Here is a 17,498-nt window from a genome sequence, read left to right on the forward strand (position 1 = left end):
AATATTTTAGCCTTTTTATTCATTGAACACTGACAGGTGAAACAGTTGCCATGCATTAAGTTGTTGGCCTATGCTATTCTAGGCCTATTGGTAATGATTCATCACCATTTTGAAATGCATAACCAACGACTGTCAGTGCATTTAATGAGTGCATGAATGAACACAGGCTATCAATAATTGATTCATAAAAATAAAATAAAAACATTATGGTCGGTCACATAAAACATTCAAGTGTGTCCAGTAGCCTAACTTTCTAACCTTAATCAACCTCTTATCTTCAGCACTGTTCTCTCACATCAATAAGACCATTTCATTAGGCAGACATATTTCCTCTTGTAAACAAGTCTAAACCTGTGACCGGGCGATCCATACCTATTCAAATAGACCACTGTACCCTAACGGCCATCACTGGCAATCTCAGGGGCCGATCGATCAACATTCCTTTGTACTAGGCTACAATTGCATCAATATGCGTGCACGCGGATTTCACACTTCAGAATAGTTGGTATTTGTTTTGGGCATCTAAGAGCAGGCTGGCCTTGAGATGGTCTATACCAGTAGAATTAAGGGACAAACTTAAGGCTACATTATATGGTGTAAAAATATCACTGCCTTTATTTTTTATTGAACCCTTTATTAAGACAACCCAGATCTAGTAGGCCTATATTAAAGCAAAGCAACCTCAGACTGTATTCATGAAGTGAGGTATGATGCCGTATATAAGTACATAGTAATAACAGTGCATAAATACAATACAGGTCATAAATACAACACAGGTCTCATACTGATGCCACGTGCAGTGAATATTTTCTGTAAGGGTCAGTATCTATCGGATTATATTCTATTACATCACAAAATACTGATCAATGTCTGTACAAATCCATAATCAGGTGTTGGACTGGGCAGGTTAGGGTACGTACGGTTAGAAACACTCTTGGTGGGGTGAAAATAATAAAAGGGAAAGACCAAATCATTTGAAGACGGTTCCACCATCCCCTGCATTTTCAGATGTAGTATCATTATATAAGTTCTAGATAAGTTCTTTAAAATAGAACTTTTAAGTTAGCTCCATGGATAAAAAACTATTTGGCAGGTGTTTGGGCAGGATTGTAGAGCACAGTGCCCTTGTGTGGCATTGCTGGGCAGGGCAGGTCAACTCTATCGGTGTCTGTACTGCACTGTGCAGGGAGTCTCAGGCTGCTGGGTCCCTACCAGATGGAGATTGCTCTGGGGAGAGTAGAAAATTATAGATATGAAGTAATTGGTAGTGATAGTGCCATGGAAATTTTTACACAGGGACATTCAAAGTCAATATTAAATTAATCATTGTTTATTTGTCAGCGCGCTGGAGAGGTTCCAAACGACTCAATGGACCATAGTACACATGTCAATCAGGAGCTCTGCCGGGGCAGACCCAGCAGTTGTCTTATATACAGCTATACACAGACAAGTTATATTTGCATGATTTAGCGTAATTAATGAATCATTACCGTTTTGTCTCATTCATGTGACCGACCAATACTGTTTCATAGCATGTGACCGACTAACACCTCAAGAGGCTTCTTCTCTCTAAGCTGAGACCTTGAAACTGAGATATGCTTTGTTCGTTCTCAAAACAAGGTACGGGTGCACTGCCAAATTGATGTGAGGATTTGTTCAGTCAACCACTTGCATGAACACAGAAATTGGTTTATAGAACAGCACATGAATAGAACAGAAATTAGTTAGAAGAAAAGCACAAACATAAGCATTTCCCTTACAGTACACTACAGTATTTAACTTTAACTAGAGACTTCAATATTAGTATTTAAATTAATGTATGTTTTCAAAGTCCCATAAAATGAGAAAGTGGTTTCCAAACTTACAGGTTTAGGCAACGGGTCCATGAGAGTGACATCATACTTGAAGAGAATCAAGGCAGCAAACATGTGGAGTTCCATAAGGGCATACCACCTGTTGATACAATTAAAAACACATGATTAACATGTTAACTTCTCCAAAAAACAAACAACTGGTGATATTAAACTAACCTAACACACACACACACAACAGTAAGCTCAGGCACAGAGAACATAACAGACACTCAAGGTAATGCGATAGGATCCAGTCATCCTTTTCATCTGTCTCTCTTACCGAGAGACTCTCTACTTTGAGGCACTATCTCTGTTAGCATTTCAGCAGGTTATCAGACACAATGGAGGGGCCATTCCCGGCTAAGCCAGAGCTGTCACAACAAGAAGAGAGGAAATGAAAGGTGTAGGAACTGGTGCTCTTGTTTGATTCCAATGTGTCATTTTACCTCTCCTACATTCACTGCTGAAGCAGGCACAGTGCTCCGACGAGAGAGAGAGAGCGAGCGAGAGAGAGAAACAGGGCTTTAGGGAAAAGGACAGAAGTAAAGAGAATAGCAGTAGTGAGGACTTAAGAAAAAGCTGTGTGCTGGTCTTTATCAGTGATCCTAACCTGGGAGACTGCTTCAGTTGCACCCTGTGACTGCTGTGAGTCATACCGGGGTATTGTGTCAGTGACGCAGACACAAGGCCAATCTCCTAAAATCATCAGAATCAAACTAGACTGGATTGGTGGATGGGAAGAATGAAATATGGGAGTGTCATACGCGGCATGCTCCCCATAGTTATTTCTGTGCCTCTCCCCTCCCACCACTGTACCCTGGCTGTCATCATTTCAGCGGCCGCCTGTGTGAATTAACCACTGAGATGCAGGATGCTAGCTCTAGCATGGCAATACGACTCAGTGGTGAGTGAGCGCTAGTGGGCCAACGCAAATGCTTACTTTGTAGCCTGTCTGCTCAGTGCAACTGACAAAGCATACTTTCTCTGTTTGAGTTAATACAGAGGCACATATTCAAGGACGGCAGATAAGTCATTTCCATTTCATTGCCATTTCTTTCAGCATGTCTGAATATGCATAGGTTATGACTATGTCTGTGTCCGAGAGAAAGGGGTCACAGGTCAGTCCCACTCGACAGTACGCCTGTGTCTTTGATCCTGCTGTGCAGCTGGGAACATGCCCTGATCTTTTCCCTGCTTACGTCACACCGGCCCCCTGGCCGCATCCCGGCCGCTCTGGGCCACCGCTGATGTCCCAGTCAGGGCCCCAGAGGACCCAAGGGTTGACATTCAGGGGCAAAAGCGCAGCACAGCCATACAAACTATACAAACCCAGAGCCCCAAGCTAGCCACCTCCCCAGAGACAGTGACAGGCACAGCAGGAGGCTGGAGGACAGGGTAAGACACACCAGCAATAATATTGTAGTACCCACATAATATGCCTGTGGTCTGTGGGATATTGATCGTCACAAATAGCTATCGATGCTTATTTTACTGGTGCAAAATAGGGCTAGAATAGTCAACAAAAAAATATAATAATATAAAACCCCAAAATCATACATGAAAGCCATATCCAATATGATACCTCTAAATGCCAATTTGGTGCCAACACAATGCCTTATTCGTTGTCTTTGACAGATTCAATTCTACTTAGCTGGATTTGCAAGAGAATGGATACTAGCAGGATGGTAGCTACTATTTATTTACTTTTTACATTTAACCTGGATTTAACTCGGTAAGTTTGTTAAGAACAAATTCGTATTTACAATAACATCCTACTAAAAGGCAAGAAGCCTCCTGTGACGACGGAGGACTGGGGTTTAAAATAAAAATAGAGGACAAAACACACATCGAGGCAAGAGACACTACATAAAGAGAGCCCTAAGACAACAACATAACATGGCAGCAACACATGAAAACACAGCATGGTAGCAACACAACATGACAACAACATGGTGGCAAAACATGGCAGCAGCACAACATGGTAGCAGCACAACATGACAGCAACATGGTAGCAACACAACATGGCAGCAGCACAACATGGTAGCAGCACAAAACTTGGTACAAACATTATTGGGCACAAACAGCACAAAGGGTAAGAAAGGTAGAGACAACAGTACATCACGCAAAGCAGCGTCAGTAAGAGTGTCCATGATCGAGTCTTTGAATGAAGAGATGGAGATAAAACGGTCCAGTTTGAGTGTTTTGCAGCACGTTCCAGTCGCTAACTGCAGGGAACTGAAAAGAGGAGTGACCCAGGGATGTGTTTGCTTTGGGGCCCTTTAACAGAATGTGACTGGCAGAATGGGTGTTGTATGTGGAGGATGAGGGCTGCAGTAGGTATCCCAGATAGGGGGGAAAACTCTAGTGTGTGTTCTGAAGAAAAAAACATGTCTGTTTTTCTAACCTTCCTGGGCACTGGTTTCGGCCTCCTCCAAATGCCACAAACCCTTCCAAGAAGACATTCTTTACTAAATCTGCCTTATCCCATCGTTCCTGTGGGAAGAGGGAAGAGATTTTATTTCAGAAAAAACTTCAGCTTTATTTATATCCTAGAAAAGGGCTTCAAGAAGGCCTATACTATTTTAAACCACATGAACAGGGAAGTTTGGATTGCTTTGAACATTTTCATTTCACATTGAGAGCAGTGAATGGATTTCAACCAGTCATTTCAAACCATCTGAATGATTATCTTCTGTACTTATAGATTGGAAGTCGTGTTCCAAAGTGCAACTGTCCACCAATTTCACAGTGTGTCATAAGAACATGCTAGAATGTCACGGATTCGCCCGGTACTGCTGCTCATTCCGTGCACCAGTTCCGGAGGTCTACATCCCCGGCCTCTAGGCGTTCACTGAACTGTCATTACGCACACCTGATTCCAATTCCCCTGATTAGTAATTGTATATATGTGCCCTCTGTTCACCATTCGCTTGTCAGTTATTGTTCCCATGTCCGTTGGTCTTGTGAGTACCTGTGCTTTGTTGTTTCGGCTTTCGTGCAGGTTGTTGTGCATTGTTATTACAGGTCTCGCCCCGTGTAGTGTATTGCGGGTCTCGCCCCGTGTAGTGTATTGCGGGTCTCGCCTCGTGTAGTGTATTGCGGGTCTCACCCTGTGTAGTGTATTGCGGGTCTCATCCCGTGTAGTGTATTGCGGGTCTCGCCCCGTGTAGTGTATTGCGGGTCTCGCCCCGTGTAGTGTATTGCGGGTCTCGCCCCGTGTAGTGTATTGCGGGTCTCGCCCCGTGTAGTGTATTGCGGGTCTCGCCTCGTGTAGTGTATTGCGGGTCTCGCCCTGTGTAGTGTATTGCGGGTCTCATCCCGTGTAGTGTATTGCGGGTCTCGCCCCGTGTAGTGTATTGCGGGTCTCGCCCCGTGTAGTGTATTGCGGGTCTCGCCCCGTGTAGTGTATTGCGGGTCTCATCCCGTGTAGTGTATTGCGGGTCTCATCCCGTGTAGTGTATTGCGGGTCTCATCCCGTGTAGTGTATTGCGGGTCTCGCCCCGTGTAGTGTATTGCGGGTCTCGCCCCGTGTAGTGTATTGCGGGTCTCATCCCGTGTAGTGTATTGCGGGTCTCGCCCCGTGTAGTGTATTGCGGGTCTCGCCCCGTGTAGTGTATTGCGGGTCTCGTCCCGTGTAGTGTATTGCGGGTCTCATCCCGTGTAGTTTATTGCGGGTCTCATCCCGTGTAGTGTATTGCGGGTCTCATCCCGTGTAGTGTATTGCAGGTCTCATCCCGTGTAGTGTATTGCGGGTTTCGTCCCGTGTAGTGTATTGCGGGTCTCGTCCCGTGTAGTGTATTGCGGGTCTCATCCCGTGTAGTGTATTGCGGGTCTCATCCCGTGTAGTGTATTGCGGGTCTCGCCCCGTGTAGTGTATTGCGGGTCTCGCCCCGTGTAGTGTATTGCGGGTCTCATCCCGTGTAGTGTATTGCGGGTCTCGCCCCGTGTAGTGTATTGCGGGTCTCGCCCCGTGTAGTGTATTGCGGGTCTCATCCCGTGTAGTGTATTGCGGGTCTCATCCCGTGTAGTGTATTGCGGGTCTCATCCCGTGTAGTGTATTGCGGGTCTCGCCCCGTGTAGTGTATTGCGGGTCTCATCCCGTGTAGTGTATTGCGGGTCTCATCCCGTGTAGTGTATTGCGGGTCTCGCCCCGTGTAGTGTATTGCGGGTCTCGCCCCGTGTAGTGTATTGCGGGTCTCATCCCGTGTAGTGTATTGCGGGTCTCGCCCCGTGTAGTGTATTGCGGGTCTCATCCCGTGTAGTGTATTGCGGGTCTCATCCCGTGTAGTGTATTGCGGGTCTCATCCCGTGTAGTGTATTGCGGGTCTCGCCCCGTGTAGTGTATTGCGGGTCTCATCCCGTGTAGTTTATTGCGGGTCTCATCCCGTGTAGTGTATTGCGGGTCTCATCCCGTGTAGTGTATTGCGGGTCTCATCCCGTGTAGTGTATTGCGGGTCTCGCCCCGTGTAGTGTATTGCGGGTCTCGCCCTGTGTAGTGTATTGCGGGTCTCGCCCCGTGTAGTGTATTGCGGGTCTCATCCCGTGTAGTGTATTGCGGGTCTCATCCCGTGTAGTGTATTGCGGGTCTCATCCCGTGTAGTGTATTGCGGGTCTCATCCCGTGTATTTATTAGAGGTTTTACCTCGCTCTTTTGTTTGGGTTACATCCCTGTGTTTTTGTATATGTGTTTGTTTTGGGCTTCGTCCCCGTGCCTTTTCATGGCATGTGGTATTTTGGGTTGGAGTATTAAAACCCCCTATCACGAATTCCTGCACCTGTCTCCAATCATTTATACAACGTGACAGAATAACCAACCCTAAATGCAGACAGCGGGAATGGTCGGACCAACGCCGCCACAACTGGCCCTGACCGACGACCCGCACCGCGTCCCTGTGGTCGTCCTCGAGGCCGGTGTCATCCCGCGGTTGGAGTAGCGTGTCGGGTGGGTGTTCGGCGGTCCCTGTGTTTTTGTATACCTGTTTGTTTTGGGCTTCGTCCCCGTGCCTTTTCCTGGCATGTTGTATATTTTGGGTGGAGTATTAAACCCCCCTATTACGTATTCCTGCACCTGTCTCCAATCATTTATACAACGTGACATAGAAAGGCTGTAACTAACGGTTATTACATAGCATTATGGTCCACAAACCATAGACTATTCTATAGACCCAAGTGGCTACTATAGATTATTCACACAACCCCTTTCATAGCAAAACATACCAACCTCACTGAAGATGATACAAGGCATTGACTCAATAAATGGCCTGCAGTCTCTGACCACTGCTGCAGTTTACCTCACAGCCCAGACCTTTGACCTTCTCTTCCATGTCACAGAAACAGAAATAAAGCTCTCCTTTCCGGAAAATGTCAAGCGGCTAAATACGTGCCCTGGTTTTCAAGCACCCTCGTCCGCATTGTTGAAGCAGGAGGAGAAATAGCATTATCTACCAATGCTCTCAAAGCCCATTTATACTGCAGCAGCGTAGGCATGTGGGGCTTCAAATATTTAGTCTGTTTTTAAGAGAGAAGAATGAGGGAGACAGTCAGTGACCCGGGAATGCACTCCTCGGGAAGATACAAGTGCATTTCTTCTGTCTGCAGGTAGGGGGACACTAACCAACAGAGGAGGAGGTTCATTGCAGTGATAAATGTCATGTCCCCCCCCCCGCACCACCACCGAGTGTCATTAATTTACATTAGAAGTCTGCCGGAAGCCTGAGCTGACGCACGCTCACGCTGGGCTGACTGACACACACACACACACACACACACACACACACACACACACACACACACACACACACACACACACACACACACACACACACACACCCACACACACACACACACACACACGCACACACACACACACACAAAAACAGGCATGAAAAATGCAAAAGACATGCTACAGCAACAACTCTTGTGTTAAGCTGGGTTTGTGTGTGCCCTAAAATATCCAACTCACTACCTTTCCATGTATTTACTGTGCCCCACCAAGTTGAAATACTGACTTGAGAGCATCCCCTTCATCATTAAGTTAATATCCCATATCATTTAAGGTAAATATGGTAGGGCTAGCCTAGTACTTACCGGTTTGAACTCTTCTGGTTCAGGGAAGTACTGTGGGTTCCGATGGGCCCAGTAAGGAGACACCATTAACAAGTCCCCTGGTGGAATGATGTAGTTCTGAAATAGAGGAATACACACACATATGCACGCCACTTTACATATAGTGAACAATTTATGGAAATTAAGGGTTGACTTTGAAGGGATGTAGAGGCTTGAAAAAGCTTATTTCAGAGTCTATCGGCGGTCAGGAGGCCCACCTGTATCATGAGGGGACGGACCACCCTGCGTGTGATGGCTCCAGGGGCCCGAAGCCGGATGGCTTCCAGGATGCACCACTTCACATAGGGCATCTGTTGCAGCTCTTCAGCGGTCACCTTGGTCTTCCTGGTGTCTGTCATGGACACACACACACACACACACACGATGGAACATACACACACGTTGTGAGATATACACACAAACACACACTCCCACACACCTACTGACAAGATACAACAGTCTACCACTGAGCTTATGAGAAGAAGCGGTGTTGTTTCAGTATGCATCACTGAGCTGGTATGATTAGATATCAGACCCATTAGGATTCCGTGGGATTTCATTAGGAGATATGCATATGTAGGTATAATTGAAAGTCTCAAAGGGGCCGATTATTGAACATTTACTTAATTACTATGTCATGTATATAGTCTTCTCAGATAACTGAAACCACTGAGCATAATCATTATAACTCCCTAGAAACAGGACTTCTGCCTTCAAAAGTGTGCCAGGTGAGTGTTGCGCTACTGCTGACACCTGCTGGAGGTTTAGGGGCATAGACTGAAGCGAAATGAGATGGAGAGACAATGTGGTACAATTACTGTACTGCTTCATCTTCCATTGTATGTGTTAAGATCTCCAGTCATGGTAACACCAGGGTCAAAAACAACATCATTGAATTGTTAGAAGCAGCCAGAAGTTTACTCAGCAAAAACACACTGTCAAATGGCACATACATTCATTTATTTTTCCGTTATTTTCCCAGGTAAGTTGACTGAGAACACGTTCTCATTTGCAGCAACGACCTGGGGAATAGTTAAAGGGGATAAATGAGCCAATTGTAAACTGGGGATTATTAGGTGACGGTTTGAGGGCCAGATTGGGAATTTAGCCAGGACACCGGGGTTAACACCACTACTCTCACGATAAATGCCATGGGATCTTTAATGACCGCAGAGAGTCAGGACACCCGTTTAACGTCCCATCCGAAAGACGGCACCCTACACAGGGCAGTGTCCCAATCACTGCCCTGGGGCATTGGGATATTTTTTTAGACCAGAGGAAAGAGTGCCTCCTACTGGCCCTCCAACACCACTTCCAGCAGCATCTGGTCTCCCATCCAAGAAATGACCAGGACCAACCCAGCTTAGCTTCAGAAGCAAGCCAGCTGTGGTATGCAGGGTGGTATGCTACTGGCATTCATTACCGAGGTAAAATACTCTATCCACCACCATATCCCAATCTAGCCCAGGTCATCAGGACCTCACATACTGTACAGCAGGTTAGAGAAGCTAATGGGGCATGTGTCAGTGGGAGGCTATAAAACAGAGGAGCGATGGCATAGTGTAGCTCACACCTTGGTCTTTGAGTGCTGCATTGATCTGCTCCATGGCTGTCTGGTAAACTGTGGGATTGGACAAGATGAAGGCTACAGCCCAGAAGGTAATCTAAACAAAAGACATGTTATATCAAATATAATTATGATATCTCCAATCAAACCAATTTAAATGCCAATTAACTAGGTTATCTGGCAGATTAAAAAGATGAAGGTGAAGAGGAGCGATCGTAAATCTAATTCATAAAAAACGATGCCCCTGCTTATCAGTAATAAGATTTGTAAAGAATTACTCACTGGAATTGCATTGGCAAGCGATGCCCATAACATCAGTAATCCATAGTTGGGCAGGAATTTATCTGTGATTAAGGTGACAAGGTGTTGCAGTAACGTCTGCAAAAATGCCATACATACAATCATTTACAATGAGGTTAGGCAAAATACAGACTTTATACATTTCATCCCCTTGGAAATGTCACTATACGAGTATACAATGGTATCTATCGTCCTTGTTATACATTAAAGATGTGACAATAACTAGTACGAACTCGGACCCAGGCGCAGAGAAACACAGCAGACAGAGGTGATGGTAAATCCAGAATGTTTTATGAAGTATTCACAGGTAAAACAACAAAGCAAGTGTACATGCGTACAAGACAAGAGACCTGAGCAACCGGCCCAGTTCCATAGAGGAACCTATATAGTCCTAAACCAGGTGAACCCAATAATCTCAATCAGGCTCACCTGAACATTAGAAACATAAGGATGCCCTCGATAACACTCCATGATGACCTCTAACCTGTAACAGGACCCCCACCCCTCAAGGAACGGCTCCCGACGTTCCACCAGGGGTAGCTGAACGTCGACGGAAATCCCGAATGAGTCTGGAGTCCAAAATGTCCCGGGCCGGAACCCAGGACCGTTCCTCAGGGCCGTAATCCTCCCAGTCCACGAGATACTGAGTCCCCCGCCGGATCTGACGGCTAAAGAGTATGCGTGGCACCGTTTAGGCTGGCTGTCCCACTATCATGCAAGGCGGAGGTGGAGGCCAAGTGGCCGGATCCAGAAGACTGAACACCACAGGCCTGAGTCTGGAGATGTGGAAGTTGGGATGAACCCTCATGGACCGGGGAAGATGAAGACAGTAGGCCACTGATTGATGCGCTGTAGAATCTTGAATTGCCCAACGTACCGGGGTACCAACTTCCTAGATTCCATGCGTAGAGGCAAGTCCCTAGTAGACAGCCAGACCATCTGGCCTGGACGCAGGAGGTTGATGGCACAAGCGTAGGGCCTGTGAGGTAGTTTGCTGGCCCTTTGTTTGCTGAAGCCCTAACCCAAATCCCAGTAATCCCGAGGTACGCGGGAAAGATCAGGCTTGTCACTCCCAGCTGGAGGAACAGGAGAGTCGGAAGTCTCCAGACGAGAAGGACCGGAAAGGTCTGGAGAGAGTTGCTGGCAGGTGAACTGGCATGAAGGATTCCATCTCAGAACTCTCCCAAAGGCCAGTCAATCTGAGGATTATGGGTGGAAAGACACAGATGTCCAAGAACCAGGGGAAGCTCAGGAGAGTTCACCAGATGAAACTGGATAAGCTCCACATGGTCATCCAGAACTCATAGCTGAATAGGCATGGTGAGTTGCTTCACCTTCCCAGACCAAAGGGGTTGACCATCCAGTGCAGTGACCGACAATGGAGTGTCCAGTATAGTGAGTGGCAGCCTCTGTTGGCGAGCTAATGTGGATTCCAGAAAATAGCCGGTAGCCCCAGAGTCTATGAAAGCAGAAATGTCCAACTGCCCATTGTCCCACCACAGATTGGCCGGAAGGAAGGTGCGTGTCGTGTCGGAAGCTGGAGACTGTGATGGAGAACTAGAGCCGAATTGAGAACTATGACGGGATATCGAACCAGCAGGCCCAGCATACGGCAATGTCACAAATGAATAATCGCCTCCCTTGGCGGAGCTAGAAACACTGGAACCAACTCGGAATCCCTCCGTCCTCTCATGACGACGTTCCCGAAGCCGGTTGTCAATCCGGATGGCCAGAACGATAAGCTCCTCCAGAGTGTCAGGGTTGTCCCGGGAAGCCAGTTCATCCGTGAGAACCTCGCTGTCCATTGAGAAATACTGAGTGAAGTGCCTCTTTATTCCAACTGCTCTCAGCAGCAAGCGTCGGAAAATCAATGGCGTAATCAGGACGTAATCGGGCCAGAGTCCATCCTGAGAGCAAGGCGATGTTATATGCCACTCTGGAACGCTCGTTGGGAAACGTTGATGCCTGGAGCTCGAAGACCAACAGACATTGGAGCAGGAACCCACGACACCTCCCAGGATGCCCCTCATAGCGCTCCGGTGCCGGGAGATGAGGCTCCCGGGATGAGGAAGACGATGAACTGGTAGAATGTGAAGGGTTAGGAACCACCACAGGTGCAGCAAACGTTGCTCCCGTCTGTCCGGTCTGCAGAGTGAACACAAGAGTTCCTAAATTTTCCGATAATGTCTTCAGCCGTGCCTCATGGCGACCAATCACAGCTCCATGGTGAGTGAGAGCCGACCGCAAGTGGTGGAACTCAGAGTGTCCCTCGGATGACGGAGAAATCTCGGCTGGGTCCATTTTTTGGCTCAGGTCTACTGTGACAATAACTCTAGTACAATCTCGGACCCAGGCGCAGAGAAACACAGCAGGTAGAGGTGTGGGTAAATCCAGAATATTTACTGAAGTATTCACAGGAAACACCACAAAGCAAGTTCACATGAGTACAAGACAAGAGACCTTGTCCTAAACCAGGTGAATCCAACAATCCCAATCAGGCTCACCTAGACACTAGAAACATAAGGATGCCCTCTAGTGGCACCCTCAGGGATAACACTCCGTGTTGACCTCTAACCTGTGACAAAAGAGCCAAATATTGCACTAACTAGAAGTTAGAACCCCAGTATGCAGGCCAGGAACATCAGTAAGATCAATCTTAGCTGGCTGGTACAGCTGCTGTTCTGGAATCAGGATGCTCATATTAAAGGTTTCACCTGGTCCAATGACCATTCATTAATCAGAAGCCTTCATCAAGATGATATATGGAGAATCCTTAGGGCTGACAACAAATGAGTGACAATATGATTCATATCCTAACTGGGACAACTGCCAAGGTGGGTAAAAAGTGCATCTCGTCCCATAAAGAATCATCATTACATCCATCTACAGGAGACAACCTTGGCGAAATGATTCAAATAAAATGACAATGTCAGACACCAGCTGTTGAGTTATGAGACTCAACTCAATGACAAAATGTCAAATGTCCAATATTCAAATGAATCATCCATTCAATAAATTCATGGTATAATGATCCATTATGTCACGACTGCCACCAAAGGTGGCTCCTCTCCCTGTTTGGGCGGCGCTCGGCGGTCGTCGCCGCCGGCCCACGAGCTGCCACCGATCCCTTTTCTTTTTAGTTTTGGTTTTGTCTGTCTTGTGTTCACCTGTGTCTAGTTTAGGCTAATGAGTGGGGTATTTAATCTCGCCCTACCTGCTAGGTTTTGTGCAGGATTGTTTGTGTTACTGTCGTTGGCTTGGGTTACGTTTTACCCTATTAAGCAGGTTTATTTCATGGGACTGTTTTTCCCCACACATTCGTTTAGTCAGAGGAGTGTGTTCCTCCGTTTTCGACAAGACTGCGTTCCTGTTTTCTAGTGGCTGCTTTTGTGGTCCTGTACCTGTTTTGTTGGTGGACCAGTAATAAAACGCCCTTCTTGAAATTCTTGCTCTCCTGCGCCTGACTCCACACCCACCTCTCCGAGGGAGATACTGACACATTATTTAAAACGGTATTGTTCTCTATTCAAAGATAGGACTCACCCTGTTGCCTGATTCACTGGATGTCTCATCATCCTCTGCTTTGACCACCATGTTCCCCAATAGAGACAGAAGCCAGCATTTGGAACTGGCCCATTCCCTGCCCCCCAAAAAAACAACTATTTAGATGTGTCTCAGGGTGCTGAGCCTTCCAAAATCCTGTCTCATTTACTCGAGTACTGAAGGCTTCCTTTCCAAAGCTACCGTGTACCTTACCCTCGCATGAGTATCACATCCACACTATGTCAATAAAGGTAGCTTTTTACCTAAATCAACAGTCTGGTCAGACTGTCTTGTTTATTCTTAGTTAGGCAAACTGTACAGTACATCTCAACACAAAGGTTTTGCCCTTAATTTCCTGGGATTTACTTTAATCACGTAGTCCTTAGTAAATCAACTCTATACTGCTTCCATAACAGTGCAGGTAATTTGGTTTATTTTTTTCATGTGAACAACCTAATATTAGCCAGGGCTGAGGTTCAATATAAATATACAGTGTATTGGTCCAATCTATATTGTCTTATGTTACACCTAAGCAATGTACACCATGAAATGTATATCCCACTCCATTCACCTGCCTACTACAGTAGTTTGAAGACAGGAACTAACTATCAGACTAACCAGGCCTGTGCCACACTGACCTGAGGAACACGTCTGGTAGCTGGGAGCCATACTCAAAGCCCTCGTCGTAGATGGCAAACTTCTCCTTGAACTGCTCCATGGTAAAGGGACTTCCTGGAGAGTTATACTCCCCCAGTAGGTTACTCATCACAGCAGGGTACATTACGGCCCTGTCAGACATGAGAGGAGAGACGAGTCAAAGACAATTATAGAGGCTAATGGTCAGTCTGGTCTGGTCAGAGGACTTTAGATCGGTACTGCTGTGTTGGGATTACGTTGGAAAAAGATCATTACGAGACTCACCACTGTAACATCACCAGGAATTTAGCATTTTCTTAAAAGAAAAAAAATCCATAAAATGGTTCTTGAGTTGTCAAGTGATGATCATCACCAGAGATATATACGTGTGTGAAACGTTGTGTGTAATACAGGGTAATACTGCATACCAGACCATGCTGTTACATGATGAGCCAATCAAATGTAAGGTGCATGATAGTACTTTATCGCCTGACATGTTTCCTAATTCTTTCTTTCCTGTCATGTTTCATCTTCCTGTCATGTCCGTCAGTCCAGAAATTCTGGTTTAGGTAGTTCTTCCACTAAAGGTAATATTATTTCAGCTGTGAAATATGACTCCTGAGACCTGAGCGATAGGTGTGGTGGACAGGACAAAGGATTGGCAGCACCCTCTATATAGTATATTACTCATCAAAGAAGGATAGGACTACACAGTCACGTGCCAGGGGTTGATCAACCTTATGAGAACAACCTCAACGCACAGCCAGTTACCGTATTCTAATGCTAGTTAACCTAACACTAATCCTAATAAGACCATTTCAGTGATCCATATTGCACTCCTGCCACTTGTTTTTCTAAATGTTTTCCTGTGTCATACCTACTGAACACTCGCCACGCCTCTCCCTCCTCTCCACAAGGGATAAACAGATACACAGTCAGAGAGTGTCAGGTCCCGGGACACTGTAGCTTACCTGACCAGCTCATTGAGTCCTCCAGAGCCCTGGTCCCCCAGCGTCTCTAGGTGGTAGTTGAACTCTTCACACAAGTGGTCAGTCAGCTGAGCCACATTGCCTGGGGCCAGACGGCCCTTGATCAGAGTGTTGCATGCTGGGTGGAACTTATAGAAACTCTCCTTGCTGATGGAAGCTACAGAGAGAGAAACACGTTGCTGTGTTATGTTTCTATTGTGTTGCTGTGTTGTCCGTATGCCACTTTTAAACCCATTTGGACCTAAACTAAAGTGAAGTGAATTGAATCCATTCAGCTCGAAGCTTCTGTTATTGTAACAGTCAGGGAGCTGGTCAGTATCAGTGTAAAAAAAATAGATTGTCTATTCATCATTTATTATGAGCCTATAGATAGAACATGAATAATGTACAGAGGGGACATATCTTTCAGCACACACTCAAGAATCCATCGATCATTAATGTCTCTTGAAAACAGAGAATGTGTTTTATTATTTACTACTACTACTACAAAAAAAACCCACTTCCAGTCAGATGTGAGATGTGGCAGATGAGTAATCTGAAGCTATGGGGAGAAGGCTGAAACCCCCGGCAAGTGGACCAGCGAAGGCCAAAGTCAACTAACGTTTCAGCACAGGAAACTGTAACACACACAGTAAAACCCCACCTGTGTTATGGACAGGCTGTTGGACTGCCTGCTCAAAATCCACATCTTTGGACATGAAAAATGTGCGAAAGTCTTCATGAAGGGTCACAAAGGTCAATCGCTTGCCAGCGGCAACAACAGTGAAGACAGGTCCATACTGGAAAATACAAATTGTAATATTTTTATAGTCATTATAATTTCGTCTTGATAAGCAAACAGACCTGGTAGTGCTCTTTTCTGGACAAGATTGTGTAAACAAATGGATAAAACTTGATGGCAGCAACAGTCCTAATCAGGGATTCTGACAGCATTTGTCAGAATCAACTTTGTTAAATAAACTTTGACATTAGATCAATAAAACGGGAGGGAGTGAAACAGGTTTAAACGGGTTGAAACATGAGTACAACATAGTAATAACACACAGCTGAACAACACAACAACCAAATTGTCACTACATCACAGGAATGCTCATCTGAATAACTATAGTGTGCGACTTCAAATGCCCCATTCATACAACTTGGCCACCTCTCCAAATAACAAAACCCCTGGCACAGCAGTCATTTCCCTGCACAACGGTTTGCATCAACAGGGTCAGCACAAGCTGCTAACTAGCTCCCCAAGGCCCAGTTACATAAATTACTAAGTGAACTCAATAGGCCGTGATGAAGTTGAGAAGGCCGTGGGCAGTCTGGCACAACATTCTGCCCCTAGCTTAACAGTGGAACTGAGCTTGGCATGTGGCAGCCTTCGTTGATTGAATGTATTTCTTCAGCAATATTAACGTTTTGACTTGCCATGTGTGTAGCAAATCTACCATCACAGAGTGTAGAGGTTCAGGGTTTATCGCTCATGTGTTCTCTCCCATGAGTTCTAGGAAGGGGCATCATTGATTGAAGCTGATATAGGCAGTTAATGAATTAGGGAGATCATGCTACAATTACAATGGTGGCAATTAAACCAAAGTCGATTGAATTACACATGTGTGGCACAGAGTTCAGCAGGTTGAGGTGAGCTCCTGAAGAGACCAAAGACCTTGGACTTTGAAGGAGAGTCCCACAGCCACATGGAATCGATATCTGCTGAGGATCATCTATCCATATATCTTATAGACCTATCTGAATTTGGCGAAGCTAAGTTGGATCAATAACAATTGTTTGTGTGTGAGTGAGCGAGAGAGAGAGGGGGGGGGGTCATGGATGGGTGGACAAATTATAACACAGGGATGCAGAAGCGAACATTAGTTATCATCAATATCACAAAGTCAGACATCAAACAAGATGTTGACACCATCACAACTCAGAGATTTATGTGGGCCAATATCTGTAGCATTCGAACAAATAAACAATTAGGTAATAGGGTCGAAAATGTAATATTCAGAATAAACATCAAATGAGGACGTAAAAGCATATACTATAGCCCAACCAGCTGATGTTTGTTACCTTATCTCTGGCTTGAGATATGAAAGTCAGCGGAGATTTCCCAAACTCGAATGCCACACCAAACCAGGGGATCCATCCTTTTATGCATGGTGGAGCATTTGGATAATTACCCGCAAATAAAAGATGCGCTGAAATAGCCAAGACAACCAGAAACAGTACCAACGTTATAACGTCCATCACACCTGTCTGAAACCCCTAGAGCTCGCTCCGAGGCAAACGCTGGTGTTGAAATGAAAGGAAGATTAGCCAACCAGAGCCGGGCCTCTTTCTCAGTCTGATCCAATCACCTAAAAGAAGGTCAGAGCGTAATTTTGTAAACATTGCGCGAAAAGTTGTTTAGGAAATGTAGTTTGACAGAGCCCAGATGCAGTAGTCTGTGCGATAAATTCTCTTCGCATGAACTACATTTCCTGTTCTCTGGTTAAAGGTCGTTGTCCTGAAGAA

At 45.8% G+C, this 17,498-nt stretch overlaps 1 protein-coding gene across 2 annotated transcripts; it reads right to left on the minus strand.

Annotated features, from left to right (window-relative positions):
- On the minus strand, window positions 1-17,491 carry LOC135557634 (24-hydroxycholesterol 7-alpha-hydroxylase). Of its 2 annotated transcripts, none has more exons than XM_064991100.1 (12): window positions 17,055-17,491; window positions 15,637-15,772; window positions 14,976-15,150; window positions 14,007-14,156; window positions 13,369-13,465; window positions 9,808-9,903; window positions 9,532-9,622; window positions 8,177-8,310; window positions 7,941-8,036; window positions 4,258-4,346; window positions 1,866-1,953; window positions 1-1,227 (listed from the first exon to the last, which is right to left on the minus strand). In XM_064991100.1, the coding sequence occupies exons 1-12, from the start codon at window positions 17,229-17,231 to the stop codon at window positions 1,159-1,161; spliced, it is 1,398 nt and encodes a 465-aa protein (XP_064847172.1). In that variant the 5' UTR covers window positions 17,232-17,491; the 3' UTR covers window positions 1-1,158. The 2 variants fall into 2 exon arrangements, with proteins under 2 accessions (XP_064847172.1, XP_064847173.1); XM_064991101.1 differs by having other exon boundaries at window positions 17,237-17,266.
- Window positions 17,492-17,498: the final 7 nt, after the last annotated feature.

The sequence above is a fragment of the Oncorhynchus masou genome, chromosome 16 (assembly GCF_036934945.1).
Source record: "Oncorhynchus masou masou isolate Uvic2021 chromosome 16, UVic_Omas_1.1, whole genome shotgun sequence".
Lineage (NCBI taxonomy): Eukaryota > Metazoa > Chordata > Actinopteri > Salmoniformes > Salmonidae > Oncorhynchus > Oncorhynchus masou.

What these genes read in the sequence shown, in the direction of transcription:
- LOC135557634 (XM_064991100.1), bottom strand. Translation starts at nt 17,231, where the DNA reads ATGGACGTTATAACGTTGGTACTGTTTCTGGTTGTCTTGGCTATTTCA. An exon ending in TATCTCAAGCCAGAGATAAG is followed by an intron (nt 15,773 to 17,054) that starts GTAACAAACATC and finishes TGTATTTTCCAG; the next exon opens with TATGGACCTGTCTTCACTGT. An exon ending in GGACTCAATGAGCTGGTCAG is followed by an intron (nt 14,157 to 14,975) that starts GTAAGCTACAGT and finishes CATGTCTGACAG; the next exon opens with GGCCGTAATGTACCCTGCTG.